The 27,355-nt window shown below is 39.3% G+C and overlaps 2 protein-coding genes across 5 annotated transcripts; one reads left to right on the plus strand and one right to left on the minus strand.

Annotated features, from left to right (window-relative positions):
- Nucleotides 1-27: 27 nt before the first annotated feature.
- Nucleotides 28-8,905, minus strand: mettl14 (methyltransferase 14, N6-adenosine-methyltransferase non-catalytic subunit). 2 transcript variants are annotated; one of them, XM_067497544.1, is made up of 11 exons: nucleotides 8,766-8,905; nucleotides 6,765-6,853; nucleotides 6,246-6,333; nucleotides 5,345-5,422; nucleotides 2,899-2,986; nucleotides 2,712-2,802; nucleotides 2,410-2,551; nucleotides 2,086-2,178; nucleotides 1,057-1,173; nucleotides 621-831; nucleotides 28-504 (listed from the first exon to the last, which is right to left on the minus strand). In XM_067497544.1, the coding sequence occupies exons 1-11, from the start codon at nucleotides 8,769-8,771 to the stop codon at nucleotides 194-196; spliced, it is 1,314 nt and encodes a 437-aa protein (XP_067353645.1). In that variant the 5' UTR covers nucleotides 8,772-8,905; the 3' UTR covers nucleotides 28-193. The 2 variants fall into 2 exon arrangements, with proteins under 2 accessions (XP_067353645.1, XP_067353643.1); XM_067497542.1 differs by lacking the exon at nucleotides 8,766-8,905 and adding an exon at nucleotides 7,332-7,542.
- Nucleotides 8,376-25,913, plus strand: prss12 (serine protease 12). 3 transcript variants are annotated; one of them, XM_067497539.1, is made up of 13 exons: nucleotides 8,379-9,023; nucleotides 9,862-10,000; nucleotides 11,099-11,271; nucleotides 11,550-11,700; nucleotides 12,175-12,353; nucleotides 12,760-12,901; nucleotides 13,017-13,237; nucleotides 16,032-16,173; nucleotides 18,386-18,591; nucleotides 19,241-19,319; nucleotides 19,883-20,005; nucleotides 22,758-23,053; nucleotides 24,198-25,913. In XM_067497539.1, the coding sequence occupies exons 1-13, from the start codon at nucleotides 8,690-8,692 to the stop codon at nucleotides 24,518-24,520; spliced, it is 2,508 nt and encodes an 835-aa protein (XP_067353640.1). In that variant the 5' UTR covers nucleotides 8,379-8,689; the 3' UTR covers nucleotides 24,521-25,913. The 3 variants fall into 3 exon arrangements, with proteins under 3 accessions (XP_067353642.1, XP_067353640.1, XP_067353641.1); XM_067497540.1 differs by having other exon boundaries at nucleotides 11,553-11,700; XM_067497541.1 differs by lacking the exons at nucleotides 18,386-18,591; nucleotides 19,241-19,319; nucleotides 19,883-20,005 and having other exon boundaries at nucleotides 8,376-9,023.
- The last annotated feature ends 1,442 nt before the right edge of the window (nucleotides 25,914-27,355 follow it).

A 27,355-nucleotide genomic window follows, 5' to 3' on the forward strand; every position in this document is an offset into this window, starting at 1 on the left:
TGACCTACAAATCAATACACCAACACAAATAGTGAAATTAATGTTTATTCAAAAAAGTTCTAAGGGATCGATCACACTCACACGTCACAGCTGTCACACACCAACCACACCAACTGCATTACAGATGTGTGTTTTGTAAGTATGCAGATGGAATTTTGTTTTCCATCAGACTGCTTTGCATAAACTCTTATTTCTAGCGAGGTTGAAAGCCCCTATGTGGACCTCCCCTGCCCCTGAATCCCCCCCTGTCCCCACGGAAATTGGGTCGATTCCTTTCACGGCCTCTGTCACCACCTCTTCCAGCGTTAGGCCCACCACGCCCCCCTCTCGGTGCTCCGCCACCACGGTCTGACTTCATCTTGAGATTTGGTGGTGATTTTGGGCGGAGCCTTTCTATTTCTTCAGTGCACCCAGACAGGTGAGAGTTAGGCAAGACAAAATATGAGGCATAGGTCTCAGGATTAAAGTTACTGTTTGTCAAAGTAGGACCCACTGTCAACCAACCTATAAAGAGAAGACAAAAAACAGAAGCACAGAGGAAGACAAGGCCATAAAATAAAGGAAATCATTCAACATAGTGATGTCACCTAAATTCTCTAAAGACAGTATGTCCATCTCACCTGGTCTGATAGTCGAGTCCCGTCCAAACAGGTGCAACCTCCTGCGCCCTAAACAGAAATGCTCAATGATGTGGAAGATCTCGACGGGCTTTTCTACATTTCCCATCTCAGGTTCCTCAGTTATGATCAAGTCAATGTCCACATTGGCATGGATGAAGTCACCATCAGTACTCCTACGCACTGTTCCTTTAATTCCCATCAGGCAGTGCTCCTGAAGGAATTGTTTGCATGTGCACATCAAGAGTTGCTAATTAAGCACACTGGTTAAACTTTAAAGACATTCATTGGACATGAGCAAAAATTTGCAAACATTCTGCATATAATATTATGACCATGTTATATTTTTATTTTAGTTGTTGTAATATTATGTAGAATTAACATTAATATAACCATATACTGTATTTTACTGCTGGGCCTGCGTGTCCGTACATAGTACCTTGGTCCTCTGGAACACTGCTTTTGGGTCCAGTGCCTTGGTCTTGCCTGGATTGTTCTTGTTGGTCTTGATCCAGCAGATATCCTCACATCGTCTAAAGCCCCACTTCCTCAAACACTGCAATGGGTGAAGCGAGTAGGAAATATTATGATGAAACATGTATTTCATGGGCTGAAAAAGCATTCAGTTTACGGCTGGTAATATTGAGAGGCTAAAGTTTTGATTAATTTCCAACTTCGCATTCCCAGTTATCAGTCTGCTGTATTTCACAATATATACCAAATCATAAAATAAAAATGAAAACTGTATAAATAATAGTTTTCATAGACTACAATGTGGTTGTAAAGGGGGTAAACACTTCTGAGTAATTAGCAGACAAAGTCCTGTTTTGCCTTTCATGCTAGTTTAGCACGTCACATGTTCTCTCTGTGTATATAGTTGAATGCTTGGGATAAAGATATAGTCAACAACACTTTATGTTGGATAAAATTTCTCTAGTAGTTCGTCTGCAGCTAAACCTCTAATTTACTTAAAATCTATACCTTTTAAAAGACTCAAATTTAAAAGTTGACAATGTAGTAAAAAAATAAATATTTGATGACTCATGTCCTTGTGACTCTGGGGGAAAGAGAGAGTTGGGAAAAACCTTCTGTCAAACAAGATAGATTACCCATAGCTAAATAAAGTACAGTACAATCAAATTGTTACCACAGAGACTGTGACTCAGTGTTACTGATAATCTTAAGGTGCACGTACGTCACAGCAATGTCATACAAATGTTTAACAAAGAAAATAATGTGGATTGTCTGACAGCATTCATGAACCAGGTTGTCTCTGCAGAGGGTGTAGGCCTCAAATAGAAGTTGGTGAGGACACTTGAGCCTATTGTCCTGTATAAAAACAAACTGTTGCCTCAGTTCTAGTAAATACAACACATACATGCACACACATTTCAAAACTGTAAAAAACTACTTTGGACACAGAGTTATTAAAATGTACACATTTCACTGAGTGGGGGGATTGCGTTACCATTCTACCCAAGTCGAGGCCTTCACCGGAGCCACACCAGAGAAAGACGAAGGAGCGAAGAGCTGATATCTCCTCAATTTCTAGCTTCATGATCTACAGTAATAGAAAGAAAATAAGGTAAAGGTGAACATTGACACAACACTGAATGCATGATAGATTTTGAGTGAACATACCACTCAGTGGTATATAGCCAAAAATGTGAGATATCTATAGGTCGCCTGGTCTCTATATCTATTATGACAGCCTCAGCGCCCTTTGCCTCTTTACTTATTTAGACACTAAAACAAATTGCTAAATGCAAATGAGTCAAGCATGCATACTTACATCATCCCAGGTCCAGAACCGTTCAGTATGGCTGATGCCTGACTCCCTGTAGTATTCCTCTAAGGGTGGCTCAAGCAGAATTACATCAAACTTGCATTTCAGATCCTGCAGGTCAAAGTGCTCTGGGTCAGCCTGGAGGTACCTAAACACAGACATACATGTTGTAAATACAACCATTTTTTTAAGTGTTCCTTCTAACCTAAAGTGGGCAGTCTTCATTTAATTTGTTATTTTTTTCAGTGTCATCACACTGACTATCAGGTAAACTTCCATGTTAGTTTTCACGTCATAATACAACACACATGGGAGGAGTGTTGGTGGTTGAGATGAGTTCATCCTTCAGTCTGATTAGCTCTCGAAGTTTAGGGTATTCTTCGAATCGGTCAGCCAAGCCTGAACCACAGAAAACACACAAAAAACACATAAGATCCACAAACAAGCATCTATATGTACAGACTAACACACACACACACAGACAAACGAACTCACCAACATCTCTAATGAAGTTTTGTGGCCTGTGCCCTGTGTCCACAAAGTGTTGACAGTAGTCATTGTGAGGATTTAAACTCTGGGTGCCCTGTGAATACAGAAACCAATAAATGAAGGCAAATATGCTAAGTAGTTGATTAAAAACAAATATATCTATATTTGAAGAGACAAAACTTGAATAAATCTACATTTTAATACACAGAAAATGAAAACGCTTAAAAGAAAGCTGAAAATTCTATTTTACTTTCTGCAACATCTTATACCTACCAAGTTTCTAAGTTGCTATGAGGAAGATAGTCTTTCTAAATTAAACATGCCATTTTAACAGTGGAAATCCACCTGCTTGAATTAATCACTCCACTTTTGCCATCTTGGGCTGACCAGGTAAACTATAGAAGCTATTATTCACATGCTCTGCTTTTATGTTTATGAGTGCTTTTGTGAGTGAGGCTTTCGTTGTCTTTTGTTATTTATTAACTGTTGCTCATTACCAAATCCTGTAGTCTAGCACCTGTTACTATTCAACGGGTTTCAACTTGTTGTTGTAGGTTGAGAAATTTCTAAAATGCATTCTTAAATCAGATAATGCCACGAGAGTCATTAAACTATCATATTAACATTCCATTACCATGGTTTTATGCTTATGTATTGTTGTGCATGATTGCTTGAAATCCATCTGTTGTTTGCAGGATAGCGACAGCACAAGTGACAGTCATGGTTATGAACAGTGTGTATTATTATTACTTCATTTTTTAAACTAAGATTTACACAAACAGATTCAGGTAATGTACATTGAAAGACAATGTAATTCTACAATAATTGCAGAGGAAAATATAGAGGACAAGAAAGTAGGAACCCATATACACAGTTTATTACTTATCTATATATTAGTTACACCTAAATAATGGTAACACTTTAATACAGTAATGCTGAAATTAATTTTTAATTCATGAGAATTGCAAATTTCAATTTTGTGGTGCTTTTTTCCTTTTAGAGAGGAAATGCTTATCTTGTTTTCACAGGAAAGAAAATGAAGAAAGCTAATTCAAACATGTCTCTAGGATGCCTCCTCTCTAACTCTTTCCTAATTTTAGCAGCAAAATAGCTTTTTTCTCTGGGTTTGTAAACTTTAGTCTGAATCTCTCTACACTGAAGCTTTACAGTGCAACTTGCTCCTTACAATCCAGAAAAAATAGCCCATGTCAAAAATACAGTGCAAACACTTTTGATCTTTTACTATGTAAAATATTTTTAATTTTGAAGGGACAATTTACATGAAATTAAAGGCAAGACTAAGGGAACTAAATTGGCGCCCTCTGCTGTTTCTCTCTATGTGGAACGCTTTGAGGTAAATTATTATTTTTATAGTGAGGTCAATCTTTACACTTTTACATACAGTAGATAATATTAGTGTGCAAGTAGGTGAACTAAATAAACTGCACATTTCTTCTTCATAGCATTCATGGAGTTAAAGATCGTTCAAATAGCTTGCAAGATCACTATAGTCCCAAAGAAAATCAACCAATACTTACTACTACACTGGCTTTAATAGCACTCAAAGCAGCAGAACCCTAAGAACTCATAAGTGCATGAACAACACAAATCACCACAAATAAAACTTGGTGCTACTGACTCCCTACCAACACCCTCAGAACACCTACTTTGTAAACATGGCTCCGGTTTCCTCCCTCCCAAAGTGCATCAAGAACTTTCATATTAAGTCAATAAGAAAGTTATAAAAGAGTATCCACCTTTTGGTATCTCTAAAAGGAGTCATTTATTTCCATGAGTTCCCATGCCCTGAACTGGCCTGTACTGTCAACTAAACACAGTCTCAATAGTATCTTTAGAGTATGTGGAAAAACCTATGCCCACATCCTATTCCTCTTTTATTATTTGCATTATTGTATATATTATTTTGGCATGCATGCTTTGGGGAATGCCAAAGAAGATCCTTTCTAGTGGCCATAAAACTGTTCCAACTCACCCCCTTCTGTAAAAAGGAGGGGGACTAAATAGTCCAAGTGGACATTAGTATAGTTTTTATTTATGTTTACTCCTCTACCTGGGTTTTTTTCTTACTTATTGATCAATAGTATGTGTTTATTTACTGCCTGGGTTTAGTGGAAGATCTTTTACTTTCTTCTACGTTTCTTGAATAACATTTTTATGTCATAATTTCCTGCTTTTCCTTTATTTCCAGACTTGAAACATGATGCAATGAAAGTAACACGCTTATCCAAGCCTTATTTGAGTTTCCATTTCTCACATGCGTGTGAAGCCTTGTTCCACCAATGTTTTTTTTTTTAAAAACCCCACCAACATTCCTACATTCAAGTCTACTGCCTTCAGTTGCACATGATAACAAATAACTCAGATTTTTTATGCATTCAGGAAACTGGCTTCATTGAAGTTTACAAAAATGAAGAAAATCAAGTTATCTAACCTTTAGGAAAGTACTTGAGTCCTTGTACACCTCCTCATACGGGTTGCTTTCATCTGGCTGCTGCACTTCCACCTCATCCTAGCAAACATGTGCATACAAACACAAAAAACTAAATGAAATTCACATTTTTGTCTATGGACAGACATTTACCTGCATAGTTTATGTATGTTGAATACAACTAAAAACTATTTTAACATGGAGCACTTTGTAAAAGAGAGCGAAACAAATCCAACAATTTTAAAATATAACAAATACATAAAGAGATAAATGTAGAAAACATCATAGGAGAACGACATGTATAAAGCTTACAGTACAGGGGTAAAATGAGAAAACAAAAATGCAGCCATTTTGAGTGGCAGTTACATTTATGTCTACAATCTGCAGCCACAACCTGTTCACGGTCGCAGCGGGGCTGTAACTTTTAACAGCTGTCATTGGTTGAGAGGTGGAGGTACGACCTGGAGGGGTTGCCAATCCATCTCATGGCCGACACAGAGAGACATACACAGACAGAAAACCATTCACACCTATGGGCAATTTAGAGTCCCCAATTAACCTAATATGAACTATGGGAGGAAATCTGAGTACCCGGAGAAAATCCACGTAAGCGTGGGAAGAGCATACAAACTCCACACAGAAAGGCCACAGCCGACCAGGATTCTAACAGAGGTCTTTCTAGCTGTAAGGAGGCAGCTAACCACTGACCCAATGAAATGCTGGCTAAATATCTGACATATTTGAAATCATTTAAAATACTCCCTATAAATATTATCTCAGTGGCTTGTCTTAATTTTTTTCCCCTTCTTCTCTGATCAGTGTTACACATTTCAATATCATTATATAGACCAGGGTGGGGGTCATTAGACAATGTGGATACATGATGCTACATTTTTACACTCACCTTTTGTTCTTCTACATCTTCCTCTGTGTCCTCTCCCTCTGTCTGTGCCTTCCTTTTGGAAGGCTGGGCTGAACTATCAAATGAAGCTCTGCACAATACAATGCATATACATACAAAAAACATCCCAAGTACATGTATGTACTTATGTCTAACTAAAGCAGAAAATCAACATTTTGTGTAATGACAATGAGACAAAACAGGCAGGCACGCAAAATGGACAAATATATATAGAAAAATACATTCCAAGAATATGTTTTAAGGTATAAAAAAAATAAGAATATAATTTGCTGGACATGTTAACAAATACTGCAAAAAAAGCAATAGAATGTTCCCACAAAAAAAAAAAAAAACGTAAAAGGAATGTGGTCTTCTTGATAAAAAAAATATTTGAGCAATACAAAATTCCAAAGAAGCCCAACTTACTAAGCATATTAAATTCTTGTAGGACATTTCCTTTTCCTTTTTTATGCCCGAGTATCCTGTTCTCAATATTTTTAGAGCGATTGAATAATCTCTTACCTGCATGTTTCCCTTGTCTCCTCGATCTCTTTTAGTTCATCTTTACTGTTTAGGACAGCTCCGATGCTGTCTGCATTTTCAGCTCCCAGCTGTGGACACAAAATAAAAACCAAACTGTAAAACCATATATAAGTCTTCTTATTGCCCGCATTGTATTATGGAAACCATGTGTTATTGTCTAGCCTACATATTTTCATATTATTAATACAATTCATATGGTTGCCTGTTATGTACATTCTTTACGCTTCATCAATGTCTCCTATCTGAGCTGTTTACAATCTGCCTTATTATTAATTATAGCGATGCTGCTTCGGACTGTTTTAACACGATTCATTTACTGAAAGCTTCCTTAAAGTTATTTGCTATTTTCGTCCACTCGAACGCATCTAATGTAAATAAGCTAAATAGGTCTCTCAGCTAGGACATACTAAGAAACTGTCCATGTTCATCAAGCAGTCGATAATGAATTTTGTCTGTTATATAGCTGCTGCACAAATAGCTGATTAGTTAGTTACGTTATTCATTAGCAACTTGCTAACTACACCAGCAGTCTTTTGAATCACTTGCCTGTTGAGCTAAAAGCTGACGCCTAAGTTTTTGTCGCTCACGAATTTCTTGCAGCCTACTGTTCATTTCTTTCCTTGTGGTACTTTCTAAATAACGGCCTAATACCCGTGGTAGTTTTTACATGAAAATGTTGTATATAAACCATAAACGCAATGTTAGCCAACAAAAGGCAAATGTGCACAAGCCACCAAAAAACACAAATGGATGCACTCGATAGAGCGGACGGCTCGGTTGTTGGCCCTAGACGTAGGTGGGGTTAGCCGCTAAAATGAATTGTAGACAACTGGCAACGATTGATCATTTGCTGTTGTCTTACTCGTTAATAAGGAGGCGGTTTGTAATTCTGCTACGACCTTGGCAGACCCACTGGAACAGGTCCACAGTCGAGAAGCGTGGTTTAAAGCTTGCTGACTCCGCTTACCCAACAAAATGTCGGTGTACGCCGGTAATAATCTATAGTGAGCACTATGGGTTTGAATGGACGCCGCGTGATGATGTCACTATGTAAGGACGCTTTTTTCTGATGTTCGTATAAGCCTCGTCCAATCAGAGAATACTAGCGTTGTAGCCTATAATAGCCACTAGAGGCACACGGCAGTTCATCATAGAGCTCTCTGTCTCCCAGGCACACGCACAATATTAAAATGAGCAAATTTATAAAAATATAAATAAGCACACACAAACGCACGAAAACACTCATTTAAGTCAGACGGTCACGTATACGTACATGTTAAGAGAAAGATGGCGATGGAGAGAGAGCGACAGCAGTTATCATTCTTCCAGGGTGAACATAGAAAATCATAAACTATAGGCTGTAGGCATGAAAAAAACTTAAAATACCGTTTTCGAAAACACGGTTAAGTCTAATCAAACATCCTAAGCACATTGGCCTTGGTCATGTTACAAGAGCACATTATTTTCCCAAAGTGCTGAGGTAAGAGCCCTAAATGGATTAGGCTTATTGTTCTGTGATTATAAATAGGCTACTATTTAGACTACAGGATTATCACATTATTGGTGGGTTATACCCTCTGTAAATTTGATCCAAGATAGCCTATAGCTTTAACCGGAATGCTTTTCATGTATGGTCCACAAAATACCTCCGATAATTAATGTAAATCGCAAATGAATAGAAAATCCCAGTGTGGGGACAATTACTCGGAACTTCTAGGCTGTGTTATTGAGTTTTCTTTGGGGGTCTGCCCATTAGCCTTCGAAGATAGGAGTTTCATTGATGTGCGTCGTTTGCCTGTCTCTGTTCTCACTCTGTTCCCACGGCACGGCAATGAAGCTGACTGGAAACCATCTCCTCAGCTGATGACAGACACTCTAGTATTGCCTACATTTAGACACCGAACATGAATCTCAAAATTCTCGCTCTAACCGCGGCGCTTTTTGCTGCGATTAACGACTGCTGTTTTTCCAGCAGCGTACCTTCATTCATCCTGCCGTTCACCGACTGCGTCCAGAGCCGTGGCAAAGACGGTTTCTACCGGGGCGCGATAGACGTTACCGAGTCCGGGACCCGGTGCATGAACTGGACCCAAGTGGCCGGCTTTAAAGAGCGCTACCCGGGAAAAGGCATTGGAGACCACAATCACTGTCGCAACCCGGATGGCAGGATCCGACCGTGGTGCTTTTTCAAGAACCACAGGGGCAGAGTGGACTGGGGGTACTGCGATTGTAAACAAGGTAACCATGCAGGCCTTTAGACACAGCAAAAAGTATTTTACTGAAATTGTTAACAATGTAGAAAGTCGGATGAAGATCAAAGAACCATAGAGTCCTTTTGCAACGGTGTGAGTTGTGTTCAGCTCAGAAAGTATTCAGAACGACACGCCTATTGTGTAGATGGCGAGTCTAAGCACATTTGTGCTGTGATGTGTGAACATGGATTTGCATTGTACACAGTCTCAGGGAGACATACTATGTTTCTCGGTAAAACCCGCATACACAGTCTTGAACTATGAAGTGCTGCTAATATGAAAATTTGAGACCCCAAGTGGCCCCAACATCTTTGGACTGATGAAAAAGAGGTGGAGGTGAAAGACAGAGAGCGTGGTGAACGAAGCAGCATGATTGCCCGTTGGCACATGACAGGCAGCCTGTGGTATTTATAGTTTTGGAGGGTGTCAGCACAGAATGGATTACTTATCTGACACATTGAATTGACGCATTGATCTAGTTATTAAACATGATTTGACAACTACACGACTTTAGTTCCTGATGTCAAGTAAGTGCATTCTGTGTTTACTCCAACAATAAACAACTTTTAATCAGGTATACAATCAGTGATAAAAGAATTTCATGGCAGTGAGGCATATGCAGGGACGTTTGTTTTTATTCTTCAGAACAACTGTGCGTACAGCGTTACTTCCTCTTGTTATCTTTTCACTTTCCCTTTGAGTTTAGCTGAGTTATTTATTTTTATATGGTGTGATGAGCATCATCTTTGTCATCTTTAATCCTCCATTTTGCATGTGCCTTATGCAGACACATCTGCTGCTCTCCAACTTTCTCTCCATCCCAGGTTCGGTGCGTCTGCAAGGAGGCCGCTCCAAGCTGGATGGCAGGGTGGAAGTCTACCTGGGAGGAGTCTGGGGGTCTGTGTGTAGTGATTACTGGGGGGATGAAGATGCTGCAGTGGTTTGCAGACAGTTTGGCAAGGGGTGAGTGAGCAAATGTGCACACATGTGCTCGGACATGCGCTATTTGCTGCTGCCCGTCTGCCTCTCCCTCTCACTACATTTTCAGACACAGGTGCAAGTACAGTCACCATCTGCCGTATAAATTCAGAATGTGAAGCTGCCAACAGAGGTGTGACAGATGGTAAGACTGGTGGAAAATTCTTGGGAATGTTAGAGGGTTTCACAACACTCAAGACATGCATTCAATCTCTTCTCTTCACAGTCTTTGTACTATTCTTTTGTAACCCTTGCATTCCAACCCCCCATTTCCCAGAGGTTTTAAATACCTTTAGTGCTCAGTTGTTTACCTTGTTTCTACGTTTCTCTCTCTCTCACACACACACATGCAATTTTGTTCTGATAAGGACTATGAGATGTTGTCATGCTAAAAGAACAGGACAGAATCTAAGCTGGTGACTCTTGAGGGAGCCTGTAGACAGCTCACACATCGGCAGTGCTGAGGTGTAGTCAGATGAGGAAGTGTCTGATTTCAGATACATGCTGTGCATTTTCTTCACTTTTTGACACTAACACTAGTGCTGGCACGCATGCTGACATGAATGCATGCCTGTGTGGTGTATATTCACACAAGGGTCAAAGGTCCACAGCTGAAAGGAAGCGGGCAGATGCTGGCATCGTTAGTAATAACATTCAGGTAGTCAGTTATGGGTCCTTGAATGGCAGATTACAAACTTATTGAAGGCTTAAGGTTACTGCTACTGGGATATAACAACAGCTTTATTGTGCTCTGAAGGTCTTCCTTAGCCCGGCTGCAGAATTTATCTAAAATGATATGAAAAAGCAGAGGGACCTCAGAATTGCTTTTTTTCCCTGCTACAGTAGCTTTATCAGACTGGGTCCTTCACACACTGTTGCGTTTGGGATGCGAGTCAGTAACTCCAAGGCTTAGGCAACAGTTCTCTGTCAGACATCAGAAAACAGACTGCTCCTCTCACATTGGGAGTGAGTCGGTACCCCATATGTTTAAATATACTGGGATCTTAATAGACCATGACATTTGTTAGTTTAAAAAAAGTATTTTGTAGAAGTAACTTGTTTCCTTCATAACCCTTTTCCCAGGATATCAGGTCATGCACGTTCAGTTCCCCTGTTACGTCCAGGCATGGCCAAACTCCACTGGAATGCCGTACATTGCCAGGGAGAGGAACCAGACCTGCTCCAGTGTCCTAAGAGTACGTGGAACGGAGGGGAGTGCTCTCTGGTTGCAGCTGTCACCTGTACCCAACAGCAAGGTAGACCCACGAATGGGGAAAATACAGTTCTATCCAAACAAACCTCTATCCACACATTGATGAATAGAGGTTTGCATCAATCTGAGAAGTGATTACGTTTCAAATCCTCTACAGTTCTAAAACCCATACAAGGTTAGAAATTGTCCTCAACATATAATACAGTATTTTCAAATCAAAGAAGCCCCTATATGTTTAGTGTTATGTTTAGTGCCACCCCACACCAATTCTCAAAGAACACTATGTAAAAATGTTTGCACCTATACCTGTGTTTGTTTTAGCAGCAGTGACGCTCCCAATACGGCTGGTGGGAGGTCGATCAAGGTCAGAGGGCAGAGTTGAGGTCTTCCATGCAGGGCAGTGGGGTTCGATATGTGATGACCAATGGGATGACAGTGATGCAGAGGTGGTTTGCCGACAGCTGGGACTGAGGTTAACACACATACACACACAAACACTGCATTAATGTTCGTATTCACAATGATCCCAGCCAGCAATATTCAGAATACATCGTGAGTATGAGGAAAAGTGTGATAGAAAGAGTAGGAAGTTGAGATGAGTTTATGTGGGTGTCCAGCCCTGTCTCTGTCTCCAAAAGTATGAGAAGTATTCTTTCCATTCGGACACACAGAGAGAGGAGTAAGCAGTAAAGAACATCTGGGGGTCAGATAGTGAATCAGGCTCATTGTTCCTGCATGAACTCTTGTACCAGAGCAATATGCATATTTAGCAGCACTAGACTCTGCAAATGTTTGTGTGGACACTTTTGATATATGCAAAATCATTTGCAATGATAGCATTCTGTATTCTATATGTCAAGGTGAGGCAGTAGAGCTGGTTTTCATTATATGATCATTACTCTAAGCCAGTCCCTCTATTCTTTTCTACTGTTTCTTTCCTTTGTAGTGGTGCGGCAATGGCACGGGGCCAGGCACATTTTGGCAAGGGTTCAGGCCGCGTGTGGCTAGACGAGGTGCGTTGCACAGGCAATGAGCTCACTCTGGAGCAGTGTTCAAAAAGTGCCTGGGGGGAACAGAACTGTCTACACTCTGAGGATGCAGGAGTTTCCTGCAACCCTCTCACAGGTGGATCAACAGTATTAGTATTCCATAATATTAACAGCAAAACATGCAAGTGTGCATATATTTTAACAGCTCTTTCACTTGGCAGAGTTTAGTTGCACGCATAATTGTTTTTCAAGATGAACAAACTGTTTTGAAAATTTTTCATCATACACAAAGGAGAGGCATTAGTCTGGCATGTTGCCATGCGACCAATATATTTTTTAAAAATAATTTTAATGCACTTTTGCAGCCTTTTTATTACTGTATTGTGAATAATACCAGGGCATAAATATATTTTTATATTTTAAAAACATAGCTTAGAGGTTCAGCACACGAAGACCATTAAAATATATGTGTACAGTATCTTTTTGAGCCAGAACATTGCCTAACGTCTCTGCTGGGTCTATCTTTTGATCTTTTTCTTCAGATGGTACAGTTAGGTTGGTAGGGGGTGCAGGGAGTCACGAGGGACGTTTAGAAGTCTTCTACCGTGGTCAGTGGGGGACAGTGTGTGATGATGGGTGGACAGACTCGAACACACAAGTGGTGTGTCGACAGCTAGGTTACAGGTAATGTGATGTTTGCCTGCTGCTAGGGGGCACATTTAGATGTACATTTATTTCTCATAAATTGCCTTGGTTGACTCATTTGTGGAAGTGTATGTAAATACCTACCACCTTGCAGGTTGGGTGAGGCTCGTCTTTCTGAAGGTCTAGACATCACCCCAGTCCTGCGCTTCGGGGTGGGGTCAGGTCCAATTCTGTTGGATGATGTGAGCTGCACAGGGAAAGAGCCAAGCCTATTGCTGTGCAACAAGGGGGAGTGGTTTCGTCATGACTGCACACACCATGAAGATGTTAATATTGCATGCAGTCCTGAGCACAATGGAGACAGACTTCCTGCTAGTAAGACACAATCCTTGCTTCCTCTAAGACACACTTAAAACATCTAATCAATTCAGAAAGCACATTTTACTGAATTATAAATGAAAATATAATTGAATAAAAGCACATTTCATAGATTCACATTTCATTCCATTCATAGATGTGCAATAATGAAAAAATGAAAACAATTCAGAAATACATAACAAAATCTCTCATTTGCCAAATTATTCACCCCCTTTGTCATATAACATCCCTTTCTGGTCAGGTGCAAACTGTTTGCTTTAAAATTTCTAAAACTTGACTTGAATCCACCTGCATCAAATGGAACAAACATAGTTTAGAAAGGCACATAACTGTGTAAGAAAAATTCATAAATTCCTAGAGCATGAACAAAACCAATTCACCAGGTCCAAAGAACTGTCCAAGCTTGTAGATATTAATAACATAAGACACTGGACTGTTTTAAAAAGAGGATTGAAATGGGGTCTGAATACTAAATTTATTTTTGTGATGATCAAATTGGCAATGTTATTCAAAAGTTTGTTTTCTGTTTATAATCATGGGTTACTGCATGTAAATATGTGTTTACTTTTCTCATTAAGGTCAGAAGGCAGTAAAATATGCATTAAATGAAGGGGTAGGAATACATCCATCCTATAAGAAGTGTTCAGATCCCTTTTGAGAAGCATAAATACACACACTTTGTAGTAAGTAAGCAACAGGAACAAGTACACAAATAATGAAAGTCTCTATGTAATTTCCCTTCACTTCTGTTCACAAAACCAGATAATGAAAATATAAGCTGACCTGCAATCTGTAGGATCTCTGCCAAAGTCAACCTGCAGTCAATTAGATCTTATCCATCCAAGGCTTAGATACACAGAGGGTGATGTAAGTCATGCTAACTCTAATAGCCACAGCTGTTGGTTAGCTTATCCTGCCTTGTAAAGTCATCGTGAATAAATGGGCCTACTGAAAACATTCCCTCACGGCCCAATCGTTCCCAGTATTACTGACTACACACTCACAGACACCATTGGGCTGACACATTGCCACACCTTCCCATAATAAAATAAAACTAAGGCTACTATAAAACTGTACTCCATTGTGAGAAGTGACTAGTACAGGTTTATTGTTGTTACTGCTTGTTGAAAGAGAATGACAGTGTGAATAGTTATTCCAGTACTAAGGCTTGTTTTTATAGCATTTGTAGAGCAGGATTGAAGGAGTAGTGTCTCAGATTTCACCTCATACTCTACATGTTTAAATCTGGCTCCTGTGTCTTTCTCTTGACTGTAACAGATACTGTATCGGTATGATAAGTGTGGTAAAAGTCACAAAAGGATCCATAATGATTTTATTAGGTGGAAAAGTATGACATGAGTGAGTTTAGTTCGAAGGGATCATGCTACAAACTACTGTAGCTGTTTAAATTATTTGGCAAAAGCGTGAGGGTCACTCTCACCACACACACACTCTCTGAATAATTACTCAATACTACACGGTATTTGTATATGTGTGATTTGTGTGTGCGCACACGTCTGCTCGCATTTGAGTGTGTATAAATTCTCCTTTTCCTGTAATGTGCCATATGCAGGATAGCCTGTGTTGTTTTTGGAAAACGAGAAAACTGAGGATAAGCCAGGCTGTGTTTTAAGCTTTCTGTTGCACGTTAAAGCAGTCATGTGATGGTATGCATGTGTTGAAAAGTAAAGACTGTGTTCCTAAGCAAGAAGACAGACATGAGTTTTTCCTCAATAGCCAACACCAGCTCAGAAGTACTGACCATTACTTCTGATGATGAAAGACCTTTTGTACTGGCCGAATGTGAACTGTCATTGTCTTAAGTTTAGGGTTAAATTTGCATGCCATTCAATCCAAAGTATACGCAGAACAATTTCATGCTGCCATTGAAGTTATGTTTAGGATTTTCAAAATGATTACCTTACAAAGTGTTGGGAGCTACCAACAGCATACTAAACTACAGTGCGATCTGATCCTGAAACTGTCAACACATGGAAAAGTAATTAGTATTTACTTATTCAGTGTGTGTGTTTGTGCATGTGTGTGTGCGTGTGTATAAATGTCTTCGCAAATAGAACTGTACAAACGTGTCTATATGTATGCGCGTGTATGCGTGTGCAGACCAATGATAGATTGTATCTAAAAGTAACTAAAAGAAAGACTGATTTGATTAACAATGTGTGTGAATACAGTTTGAGACAAACATAGAACAAGAGAGGGAATGTATGAAAAACAGAGATCCTTTAAGTGCTTTAAGATGACTTTGTTCGTTGTGAATTAGTGCTATATAAACAAGGGTTAATTGAAGCGAAAGAAATCAAATATTTCCATTGTAAGTAACAACTACCATTAAGAAGTCTTGCAGCTGCTTCCTTTGTAGAGAACATGAGTGCACTTGTCAGATCCAAAAGACAAGTTAGCCTGGAGGAACGGGTTTGTTAAGGAATGCATGTGTAGTTGGGTGAGTAGGTTTAGTGTGTGTGTGTGTGTGTGCGTTTAATCTGCAGGTAAATTCCCACTAAATTTATTAACCTGTTTTTTAAAGGCAGACCTGATGAGAACAGCACCACAGGTTCATCTAGTACAGATGTTAAACAAAATAAAAGAAAGTGATACTTGGAGGTCAAATAGGCACAGAACAGAAAACATATCAAAACATTTGTCCGTTAGAACAAAGCAAAAATGGGCCAAAACAGTAGAAATTGGTAAAGGACTCATTAATCATATAACTCTGTGTGTGTGTGTGTGTGTGTGTGTGTGTGTGTGTGTATGTGTTCTCCTTATTCCACAGGTGTGCCTCTGAGGCTAGTGGGAGGAGAGAGCCCTGGAGAAGGCCGGGTGGAGATCTATCTGTCTGGCCAGTGGGGAACTGTGTGTGATGATGGGTGGAGTGATCATGATGCCGAGGTGGTGTGCCGACAGCTGGGTTACACGTATGTACTGTATGTATGTGCATCTAGTATGTATCAGTATGTTGCAGTAGCATTTCTGCTAGCTTTGCTTTACTGGGCAACATGCTATAAACAGCAGCTGATTGCTATGAGTGAATGCTGTGGGGGGTTTAACCAAATGGACGTTTTGCATTCCATATAAACAGATCCACATACAGCTTACAAATGTACAGTAGACACCACCACTCCACTTCTTTGTCTGGCTTTTTGCTTTTCACTTCTTTTCCACTTAACACCTTAACATGCAAGTGCTGAGTTTTAGGGGTAATCTTCAAAATTCAAATAAAAAAAGAAATAAAATTGATATATATATATATATATATATATATATATATATATATATATATATATATATATATATATATATATATATATATATATATATCACTTTTTAATACTTTTTAATGTGTTTGTTCAGATTTTAAGCATACATGAGCCTCTGGTGTGCTGCGGTCTACTTTTATCCGGCAATTTTAGCTGTGATTTGGATACAATTCTAAATAAAGGGCAGACCAATCATCAGGAAGACACATTGACATGTCAAAATAAAAAGCAAACGGCCTCTTCTCTGAGTCCCATTATCTCTTCCATCTGAGACACTAGCCCCTTTTTCCAAAACAATGGCAATGAGGTGGCAAGGGAAAACTGTACCATAACAAACTGTCGTCATTTTCTATCTCATCACTCCTCAGCAAGGGATACTCATCCTCTAGCCACCTAATTTTCTGTGACACATCTGTGCATACATAAAAGCCACATCTGGTGTGCATAAGCATGGGAGAGAGTGGGAGCGTGTAGGGGGCACGTAAAAGCCATGTTAGGATCATCATTCTTCCTCACACTGGGTGTGGTGAAAGGTCATTACATACATTGCATGTCCCCAAGGGTTGAAGGTTGCTATGTTGGCCATAAAACAAAATATACATTCATACTCGCACACACACACCACACGAGGCTTTAACATTAACTTACATTTATTTCCCGGAGACTTAACCCCAACCTCATCTATAGCCACTACTTCCTCAACCCTAACCCTAAGCCTAACATAATCTAAACTTAACCTAGTCTAATCACAAACCAACTCATCACTCAAATTCAGGGATTTTGTGATTGGGGCCAGTGTCTGGTCCCATAAATTTGATTTAAACTCAGCAGCTTGACTCAGTCCTCATCAGGATGGACACATATGAAACTGAAAAAAATTGCTCACTTACAGTAATACGCACACACACACAAACATAAAAAAGTAAATGACCATAACATGGCAACAGTTTAATGTGCTAATAGTCTAAACTGCAAACACACCTGTACTATAAACTACATGATCAAAACTAAACATGATTCAAAATAACAAGAAGAGACAAATATTTCTCACAGTGCCTTGGAGTCATGTTGGAGTTTTGTCACATGCACAATTAATTTTCTGACAAAAATGTCAATAAAAAAGGTCAAGTATTTTATGGTAAATAGGCATCTGACAAATTGAAATTAAGAAGTAAGAGAAAAACAAAATATTTGGCTTTGCCTTCTAACTGTAGCAGTTAATAAAGTAGACTAATTTTGTACTATACATTAACACCCTCAGGTTGACTATGGACACATAGAACAATATTAGATATCCCAATAAAGGAAAAATGATTTCCTGCTATGAATGAGTGGAGATACAAAGCCAATTCACCCACCAAAACCTGGGGATGCAACATGATACATTCCCTTATCCATTTATCTTAATTAAAACAGTTACAGCCTATGAAGTCACACATACATAAAAACAACCTCCAGAAAACTGTTGGAAGAGGCTTGCTAATTTAGTCAGAGGTGAGATAGTGATACACATACTATCAGATTGATTGTGTCAGTGTTTTGCCTTGTTTGCATCATGGCCAAACTATGTTATAACCATAATCTAACACTGCACTAACATGCATAGTCAGACACATGTACAGTATATATAAAAAAAGTTACTACAGCTACAATATCTAATATGATCAGAATCACCCTACATACTCTTTGCTATGGTTTTATTTTTATCCATCTATTCGTTACATATAACACTTTCGGGGGCTGCACCGCGGACAGACAGATAACTATTCACAGCTGGAGACAATTTAGAGTCTTCAAGTAACCAGCTTTTGAGTTTTAAAGAATTTAGTCAGTAGTTAGAAAATGTCAGCGTGTAACCTGTCCTTTCCAGTGGGGTGGCGAAAGCCCGTGTGATGGCATATTTCGGGGAAGGGACAGGGCCCATCCACGTGGACAATGTGAAGTGTAGCGGCGAGGAGCGTTCGTTAGCAGACTGCATCAAACAGGCGCCCGGCACACACAACTGTCGCCACAGTGAGGATGCAGGGGTCATCTGTGACTATGGTGAATCCCAGCCCAACCACAAAGAGGTCAAAGGTCGGTCAGTTAATCAGGTCTGTTTTTTATATTCAATATTGCTCTGGAAGTCTGTATTGTATTTGCAGTGTCATAAAACTCTAAACTGTTTAGCAAACAGTTACAATATGTCATATACACCAAACACCTGTGAGAAGCAGAGAAAAGTAATGACAAACGAAAGTCAAGTGGTAATAATTTAGGAGGAGCGCAGTATGTTTGTATATCTCCAGAGGCTAAAATAGAGAGCATGTTGTCACACATGAGGACATACAGTACTCACACAGTGCTACCTCCACATTTTCTGTAACCACCATTGCTCCTATGTATTGTCTTACTGTGAAAAGTCAAACCAGTGCAGGAAAATGTTCTGTCACTTCAATACGATAAATGACATCTTTTGAAAAAGCACTTAACTTGTGTATGTAGATTTCAATGTGCACGCACACATGCTCCGAAAAATGATCTCTTGTTTATTTAATTTCTTTTCTTTTCTGGTTCATATTAAGTAGTAAAAGATAAATTTTCAAATGTTATGTTTTCCATTAGTCTAAATATTTAATAAGAGCAACATCTGAGCCTAAATGAATGGTTTAACAATCATCATCCTCCCACACACTTTCACATACTGTATACACACTCCCGTTGGTTCATGTTCTGTCTCTCTCAGATCCTGTCAGCTCAATTTGTGGTCTGCGCCTCATACACACTCGCCAGCGCCGAATCATAGGAGGAGAAAATTCTTTGAGGTAAGCTGGAAGGGACACAAGGGATTAATAACAGCACAGTGAATGGCTGCCAGACACATATAGAGTAAAGAATATTGGAAGCAAGTCAGTATTAGTCTTAGATGGAAAACAGCTGATCTGAAACTTAAGACAAAGAAATATCAAGAAATCAGGTTCGCCTGTACCTGCACACATGGACTAATGCTCAGATTGGGTAAGTAGAAGCATAAGAATAGGAGAAAGGGTGTGTGTGACATTCTATAAGTTTCCACTTCACCTAACATCATGAAAACTAATTTAGTTAGCTATGCCAATGTTTAATGTCTTCCTCAAAAGTATATAAATCATACTTCACTTTTACTTTAGTATATTTCCAACACGTATGTTCTCAGATACCAGATGTGCTGATGTTATAGTCCAATAAAATGCCACTCCTTTTTCAGCAGTGTCTGAATAGGACCAAGAGAGCTCTGGTTAAAATGCTGTAGTTTGGATTCTATTATTAATGGTGAACTTTTGTAATTGCTTGCGGGCATGTGTGTGTTCACATTTTTGGGCATACTTGGCTGTGTGCACATCTGTAGGGGCGGATGGCCGTGGCAGGCTGCGATTCGTTTGCGAGGCTCTCGAGGAGATGGGAGGTTGGTGTGTGGAGCGACTCTGATTGACACCTGCTGGGTTCTCACCTCAGCACACTGCTTCAAGAGGTCAAACACACACATCCAAACACACCAGCATACAACGTATGACCAAACAAGTACTTTTTAAATTGTGTTTGGCTAATCAGCAGGCAGCATATTGATGTTTTGAAGCCATATCTATTTACAGCAATGAAAACATTTGAAAACATTCATACATTAACTAAGCAGTAATCTATGGGTGTTGTGGTCCAGGTGGCAGGGAGACAGGCAGAGTTACTTCATCTCAAATCCATATGGTCTGAGGGCCTCCACTTGGCATGACATTCATCACCTAAGGCTTACAGCAGAGAAGAGAGCAGAGTGACCTACGCAAAAATGAAAATTAATTAAACATAGGCAAATTTGTGAACTGCTGAGAAAGTTCAGGGTTGTGAGGGTATGCACCAGAGGTTGTCAGAATGAAGTTATAAATCCTGATGCTTCCACATTAAAGGGAGACAGAAATCATTCACTAAACGCTTTCCCAGACCTACGGTCCGAGTCGTGATTATAGAGTTGTAACTTCATATACCAGCCCACCTCTTAAAAACGACACAAGTTGAAATGAAGATGAATGCATCTGTTTGTGCCTTGTATACTGGACTAAGCTGTTCCCTGCCATTGTTTGAGGAGGGTATGTGACAAATAAAATTTTGATCTTGAAACACAGCTGAAACCACTTGCGATTCTGCCGTCAGGACAAGCTAATGGAAAAAATTTGATTAGTTGCACACCAGTGTAATTGCAGATTGAAGTGATGAATTTTACTCTGACACTGTAATAACAATGCTAAGACATGAAACTGCACAGTAGGCATTACAGTTGCCAGAATATTTGGTGTCTGTAACAAAAGAAAATAATTGATTCACTTTATCCCAAAAAAGTTAGTAGGTGTTTAATGATCAAGGTGTGCACACACCTACTTCCTCAGGCTTTGCGTTTTAAAAAATGATTGTAGCTTGTGGAGTTAATCTATTAGAGCCACACCAATGACATTCCTAGTACAATAACGTTCTGCTGACTGCAGCAGACACTAATATTAGTTCTGGAAATACTGATTATAGTTTCTCACACGTGTTTGTTGGTGATGAAAAAAAATTGCACAACAAATATTGTACCACACATAAGGGAAATGACAGAAATAATAAAAAGTATATGTAGCTTTACCTCTCTTATCACAGACATTGTAAGCAGACATGATAGGTCACACACTGCAAACCATTCCCCTCGGCCGCCCGGTCACATATCAGCCTTCAGTGCTTCAGCTATGACAGCTTTAAAATGTAATTTGCTGCACGCAAGCCAGAGCATGCAGTCCAAGATAGGGACTTCCGACTCTACAATCGCACCTTTCAAAAATAGGCTGTTACACATACACACACAGCAACAAACAAATACACCCATGCAATCGCACAGTGCAATGCTCCAAATAAATATTTTAATACCTCATTACACCCACTTATTCCAGGTCAGTGGTCACATGCTGTCAACTTATTAAACCTATTTATACCTTGTAGCTGTACAGCTGGGAACACGCCAAAAGCAATATAACTCCAGGAGGTTTGTAATTGCTTTGAGAAATAAGGTGTGAAAGGTAATTTATACATAACTCATTCAAACTCCATTCTCATCTAATTTCCTTTTGCACAATCATGCCTGGTGGCCTTGCACCACTCACCTTTGGTTTTGCACATACTAAAGTACGTTAGTGCAGATTGAAACAAGTGTGCCTGTGTGAGTGTGGATGTGTATGTACTGTACATAGATGGCTGGTCAGCAGTGTCTCTGCTCTGCCAAGAATGCCATGGCTCAGCTCAGGAGATCTTTCCGGAAACACTCTACCACTTGTAACTGGACACAGGCTTGGCTCGATCCAAACTCCTCCTTCTTTTACGCTTCTCGTCTTCATTCTCTTACCTCCCTCCCGTCCTCTCCTTTGGTCTTAACTTTGTCCCTGGTTTACCCTGCTTCTCTTTCCTGTCTACTCCATTTAAAAGCATCTTCCACAAGTGAAGAAAAGCATGGAAACAATTATATTAACCTATTAGTCTGATACATGCATAAACACACAGACGCAATGACAGATTTATAGAGTTACAAGTCATGCATACACTCATCCTTTGTCCAGGCCTTTGCTTCTCCAAACCCTGTAAGTAGTGTGAGAATATGCTTCTTCTTAGATTAACTTAGAAAGATTTTATAGCGAACTGACAGAAGGCATAAAAGAACTAAGAGGAGCAGCAGCAAAGAACAACAGGACACGTGTAGCTGTCAAGTTATTTTGGAAACACTTAAAGTATTGTCTGAGCGGGCAAGTAAATTATTTAAAAGCATCAAGAAGAAAACCAAAAAGAAACTAAGCACAAACACACCTACACAGTCTAAATAAGTTTAGAAAAGAAGCAAATTATTGAGCAGAAGAGATTCACAAGATTTGACAGCAAAAGATAATCGGAAACTTAAAAAATCCTTTTCAGCTTTTTAGCTGAGACAAGTTGATGGAATAAGCACGAAGAGATGAGACACCTGCATGATGATCTTAGGCTGTGCTGATAAGGTTTAGGGTTATTCTACTCCTAAGAGAACAGCACTACATCATATAGAAAAACCCTTAAAATATATTCTACTCCTCATACCAAAAGGCATCTTTGTGTGTATTGTGTTTGTACTTTTTCCAGCTCAGTTATTGCTGAAGTAAACCCCACCAGAGATTGTAATTGTACTGTTTATGTTTTTTTATATTTGTACACTCTTTCTCTAATGCCATTTCTCTCTGCAGGTATGGAAACAACACTAAGCAGTATAAAGTCCGAGTCGGTGACTACCACTCCCTTGTCCCTGAGGAATTTGAAGAGGAGTATGGTGTTGACCAAATTGTCCTCCATCCGAGTTACCACTCCCATAGTAACGATTATGACCTGGCCTTGGTCCGCCTGTCACCGGGGGCAGTGGGCCATATGCAGGGGGAGTGTGTGTCTTTCAGCCGCCATGTCCTTCCCGCCTGTCTGCCCATGAGGAAAGAGAGAGTGCTCAAACAAGCCAGCAACTGTCACATTACTGGCTGGGGGGACACAGGTGAGTGTATGAGCACGTGTGAGTTTGTGTGCGGCCCTCAAGCACAAGTTTCAAAAGTCACACGTTTTTTAAATGAAAATCTTCACAAGAATCAAATGTCTAACATGGTACAAAAGCACTCAGTGATTGTTAAACAATGCAGAATAGTGCAAAGCAGTAAGGTAGTGAAGGAAATAGGAAAATAATGTCTCATATGGGTGCAATTTTTTTGTGGTGAAGTCAGCTTTACATTTGTACACACATAAAAAAAATCATTTTCCGTATCCATAATAGCACAGATACATTTTTGAGGTCGACTGTTTTACTTGTCTTGACTACATGTATCTGAAAGTGGTCTTTAATGTCATTAATCCTGGCAACTCAATCACAAAGGGCTACAAAAGGTCACAATATACAGTGTATTTATACAAAAGCATGTATTCCCTGCTGAGGCATTAGTGTCTCTTAATGCCACTTGAATTCATGAGTGATAAAATGTGAATGTTTTTGTGCTGCTGGCTGGGAGGGGGTATTTTTATTAGTTTCATGTGCTGATAACCCAGCCTATTTACAGTGTGTGATGTTGGGCAACGGCTGCTTGACTGAAGGCGGGTCGTGTGCTTTATACAGCTGTTTGTATTTAGCTTTCTGCCAATCTGATATCACACACACACACGGGCGAACAAATTTCACGCATGCACACCGCTACGAGGGAGAGAGTCCGACTGCAGAGCCTTGGGTTCAGTTTTCAGCAGTGGCTCTGTCCTTCTCTGTGGTGCATTCCAACAACATCAATATTGTGGCCTTGTTGCTGCTGTGTTTTTTAAGTGCAGGCACAATGAAAAGACAATTAGGTTGGACGTGAATCCAGAAGTCAAACTACATGCGAATATTTGAGCTGGGAGTTGGCAGTGGGTGTGTATCAGAGGAAACAAACTGCTATCAAATACCTCTTCAGGGCAGTAGTTAAGTTACCAGTAATGATCTGCTGTTTACTTAGTGTCTGTGACTATCAGTGTAGAATTTGGTGTCATGCCCTCCAACAGTCAAAAACAACAAAAGCACACATCTACCTATATAAATATACCTATTATATTAGGCAGCAGACAGAAAGAAGTGGTAAGGCAAACCACTCATTTTAAATTCTAACCTCCATCTCTCTTAGGCCGCTCATACTCAAAGACCCTGCAGCAGGCTTCCCTCTACCTCCTTCCCCGTCGCCACTGCCAGCAGCATTTCCACAGTGCCTTCACAAGCCGTATGCTCTGTGCCGGCAGCATCCGGTCAGATAAACGTGTCGACAGTTGCCGTGGTGACAGCGGAGGTCCCTTGGTGTGTGAGCGTCCGGGAGGGGGCTGGGTGGTGTATGGGGTCACGTCCTGGGGCCACGCCTGCCGAACGCAGCAGTCCCCTGGTGTCTACACAAAAGTGTCAGCCTTCACCTCCTGGATACACAAGGTAATTGGACATAATGAGAAAAAGCGATGAGTCGAGAAGTTCAAACCCCTCAAACCATGACCTCAGTGAAACTGGCTCTCGAGACTTACTTGATTGGTCAAGTGTCACCTGATACAACAACATTTCAGTCATGATGTTATGACCTTATCATCCAGTGATGTACTGTAAGTTGTAATCTGACTTTCAATTGAAGAGGACAACACAATAGTGGACTTTTCTCCTGGAAAAGAGGAAGTCACGTCTTTTTTCTCATTAGCACTTATTTTAATAATTGTAATATTCTCAAGAGCAGCATGATTTTTAAATGTATTGAATGTCATTTTAAAATATTCTAAATACCTTTGTTATTGTTGTTATTTTTTGCTCTTCCGTTGTAAGTTATGATATAAAACATGTCAAAAAAGGTTGAAAAGGGACCAAATACTTAAAGTACTCAAGCACAACCTCTTGCATATACAGTAATGGCGTGATAAAAATCTGCTGTCTTGGAACTAAGACCCCCTCCTGTAGGTACGAAATATATGATATCCAGTTCTTTGGGTTAAGTAATCCAGTCATATTGACATTTGCCAACGTGAAGTTTGTCTCTGAATTTCACTTCATTCATGTTACTTAAAATATCTCCATTGTATGCTTTATTTTTCTTTTTGTAAAAGCTGCTTTCAGGTCTTACTAAATATTCAGGCAGCTATAATTTATATCCAGTAAATATTTGTCCTTGTGTCAGTGCTGCTTAATGTCAGCAGAGAGGGGAGGTGTTTCTCAAGTGTTTCTGAATCAAAGCAGTATTGTAAGTGTTTTTTGGTCTTATCTACACTGTTAGTCTTGCTTTTTCATCCTTGTTCACTATTCTTGTCATTCTGGAGACAATGTCGTACACTTGAAAAACAAAAGACTTTGGTGTTTACTGGTGTCCTATGTTTTATTTTACTGAAACATTTCTCCATAAAATTGAATTTTGTAAAATGTCTGAGTTTGTTGTGTCATAAGAGTAACTCATATGGGGCCATCATCTGTTCATGTAAAAGTATTTTGGTATTGCTGTATGTACTTTCTAAGTGGCTGTTGCCTTTATATTTCTGTCATTTCCACAACTTTTAGAGCAGTGGACACAAGAAAAAAAAAAGTTTTTTTTCTGATGAGAAACAGTTAAAGCTTGCACCACCATGTCAGACACACACCCACACACAGTGTCACTGGTATGTCACACAGCATCTACAGGAATGGCAGCCATTTTCTAACTTGTCCAAATTTCCAAGGCAAATATGTTATTTCGGCTTAACACGCATTTAAGGACTGGGAGCAATTGTTACGGTGAGAAGCTGAAAGAAATCCTGACATCAGAAATACGTCTTTCTGCATTTGATGTTTTTTGTTTTGTCTGTGTGCCTACAAATGACAATAAATGCAATCAGTAAATTGTGGAAGCCTTATAAATATGCATTTAGTTGTTAAAGCACTTCATTTGTTGCTGTATGTCTAAAAACATTTATGAGGAGCAGAAGGCAAACACACTTTTGTGAGTGTGTTCCAACTGGCCTAGAATTCATCTCCACATGTACTATTCTTTTCATTGTGACTAATCTGTTGACAAATGCATTTAAAAGTATAGTCAGCTACATGCCCTGTCTCCACTGATAGATAATCTAATCTTTGTTTTTAAAATAGGATATCACGCAATACTCAATTTCCTCTGTATATTTAAACTTGTCCCCCTTGGAAGCCTGGCATTTTTGCTAAAGCCTGGAGTTATACAGTAGTTTCTAATCTGAAATGAAAGGTGTGTGTCAATCAGGAGCATTAGTTTGCGAGAAAAGCCCTGAACTCAACCATGCTTGTCCTTATTGTGTAAGAGCGCCATCCTGTGGTCATTGCACACATTGCAAAACGGTTGAAACTCATTTTTTTCTCGAGCTTATCAGAGGTGTATGGAACTAAGTACTATTTCTTAAGTACTGTACCTAAACACTGTTTTTTGGCATTTTTACTGCATTTTTTTTTTATGTTTCACTTTCACCCCTTTTCTTTTTTTTTATACAGCTAACACAAAAGGAGGCCTTGGTGTTATTAAAAATAGCACAAAAGTTACAAATGCTACTGTGGCTTTTTGGATTAACTACCTCTCAGCACGTAAAGTGGGTATAATCAGCTCCACCTTTGTTGTTTTTCCTTTCAAAAATCACAAGCTTTAACATCGATATTTATGTTATTAACACCATCAAAATCAAAACTGTTTAGATGTAAAATGAATTGTTTTCATGTAGACTGCGGTACTTTTAGTAACATTTCTTACATTGAACAAACATGAAATGGTTCCTCTACTTTAAGTAAAATATTTAAGCAAATGCTTGCACTTGTACTAGAGTGTAGTGTTTGCTTTCACCACCTCTGAAACTGCAATGTTCACTATGTGTTCTTTATTTCTTTGGTTGACATAAAGAAAAAAATTAACCAATAAAACAGAAAATACATAAATAAATAAATAATGCATGAACAATTAAACTGCTAATATGTAGGGCACATGCAGGGTAATGTATGTGTAATGTATATATCCATAATCCAAATTTCAATTATATAGCTTTGATAAAAAATACCTTTATAGGTTGAATATTTAAAAAGCTTCAGCCTTTATGTGTGTGATTTGTTCTTGTTCTGGCTTTGATGCCGATATCTTTTTCTGATTTTATTTCAAACCTCAAATCTTACATGTCTAACATAAAAATATCACAAATAAAATAGTGTGCATGAAATTTAATATAAAATAATGATAGAGGAACCAGATTATATTGCTTTTTTATGTTTCTTACCTTTTTTTTACTATTCCAAATGAACCTCTAGCTATAGCTCTCTGCACATCAGATGTCT

The sequence above is a fragment of the Channa argus genome, chromosome 3, assembly GCF_033026475.1.
Source record: "Channa argus isolate prfri chromosome 3, Channa argus male v1.0, whole genome shotgun sequence".
NCBI lineage: Eukaryota > Metazoa > Chordata > Actinopteri > Anabantiformes > Channidae > Channa > Channa argus.

Excerpts from the sequence above, each read along its gene's own strand:
- mettl14 (XM_067497542.1), bottom strand. The coding sequence starts at position 7,397 with ATGAACAGTAGGCTGCAAGAAATTCGTGAGCGACAAAAACTTAGGCGT. Across the intron at positions 2,803-2,898 it reads AAACTTCATTAGAGATGTTG|GCTTGGCTGACCGATTCGAA; the intron begins GTGAGTTCGTTT and ends TCTGTGGTTCAG. Across the intron at positions 505-620 it reads GGACTCGACTATCAGACCAG|GTTGGTTGACAGTGGGTCCT; the intron begins GTGAGATGGACA and ends TTCTCTTTATAG.
- prss12 (XM_067497539.1), top strand. The coding sequence starts at position 8,690 with ATGAATCTCAAAATTCTCGCTCTAACCGCGGCGCTTTTTGCTGCGATT. Across the intron at positions 12,902-13,016 it reads TGTCGACAGCTAGGTTACAG|GTTGGGTGAGGCTCGTCTTT; the intron begins GTAATGTGATGT and ends ACCACCTTGCAG. Across the intron at positions 18,592-19,240 it reads CAACCACAAAGAGGTCAAAG|ATCCTGTCAGCTCAATTTGT; the intron begins GTCGGTCAGTTA and ends TGTCTCTCTCAG.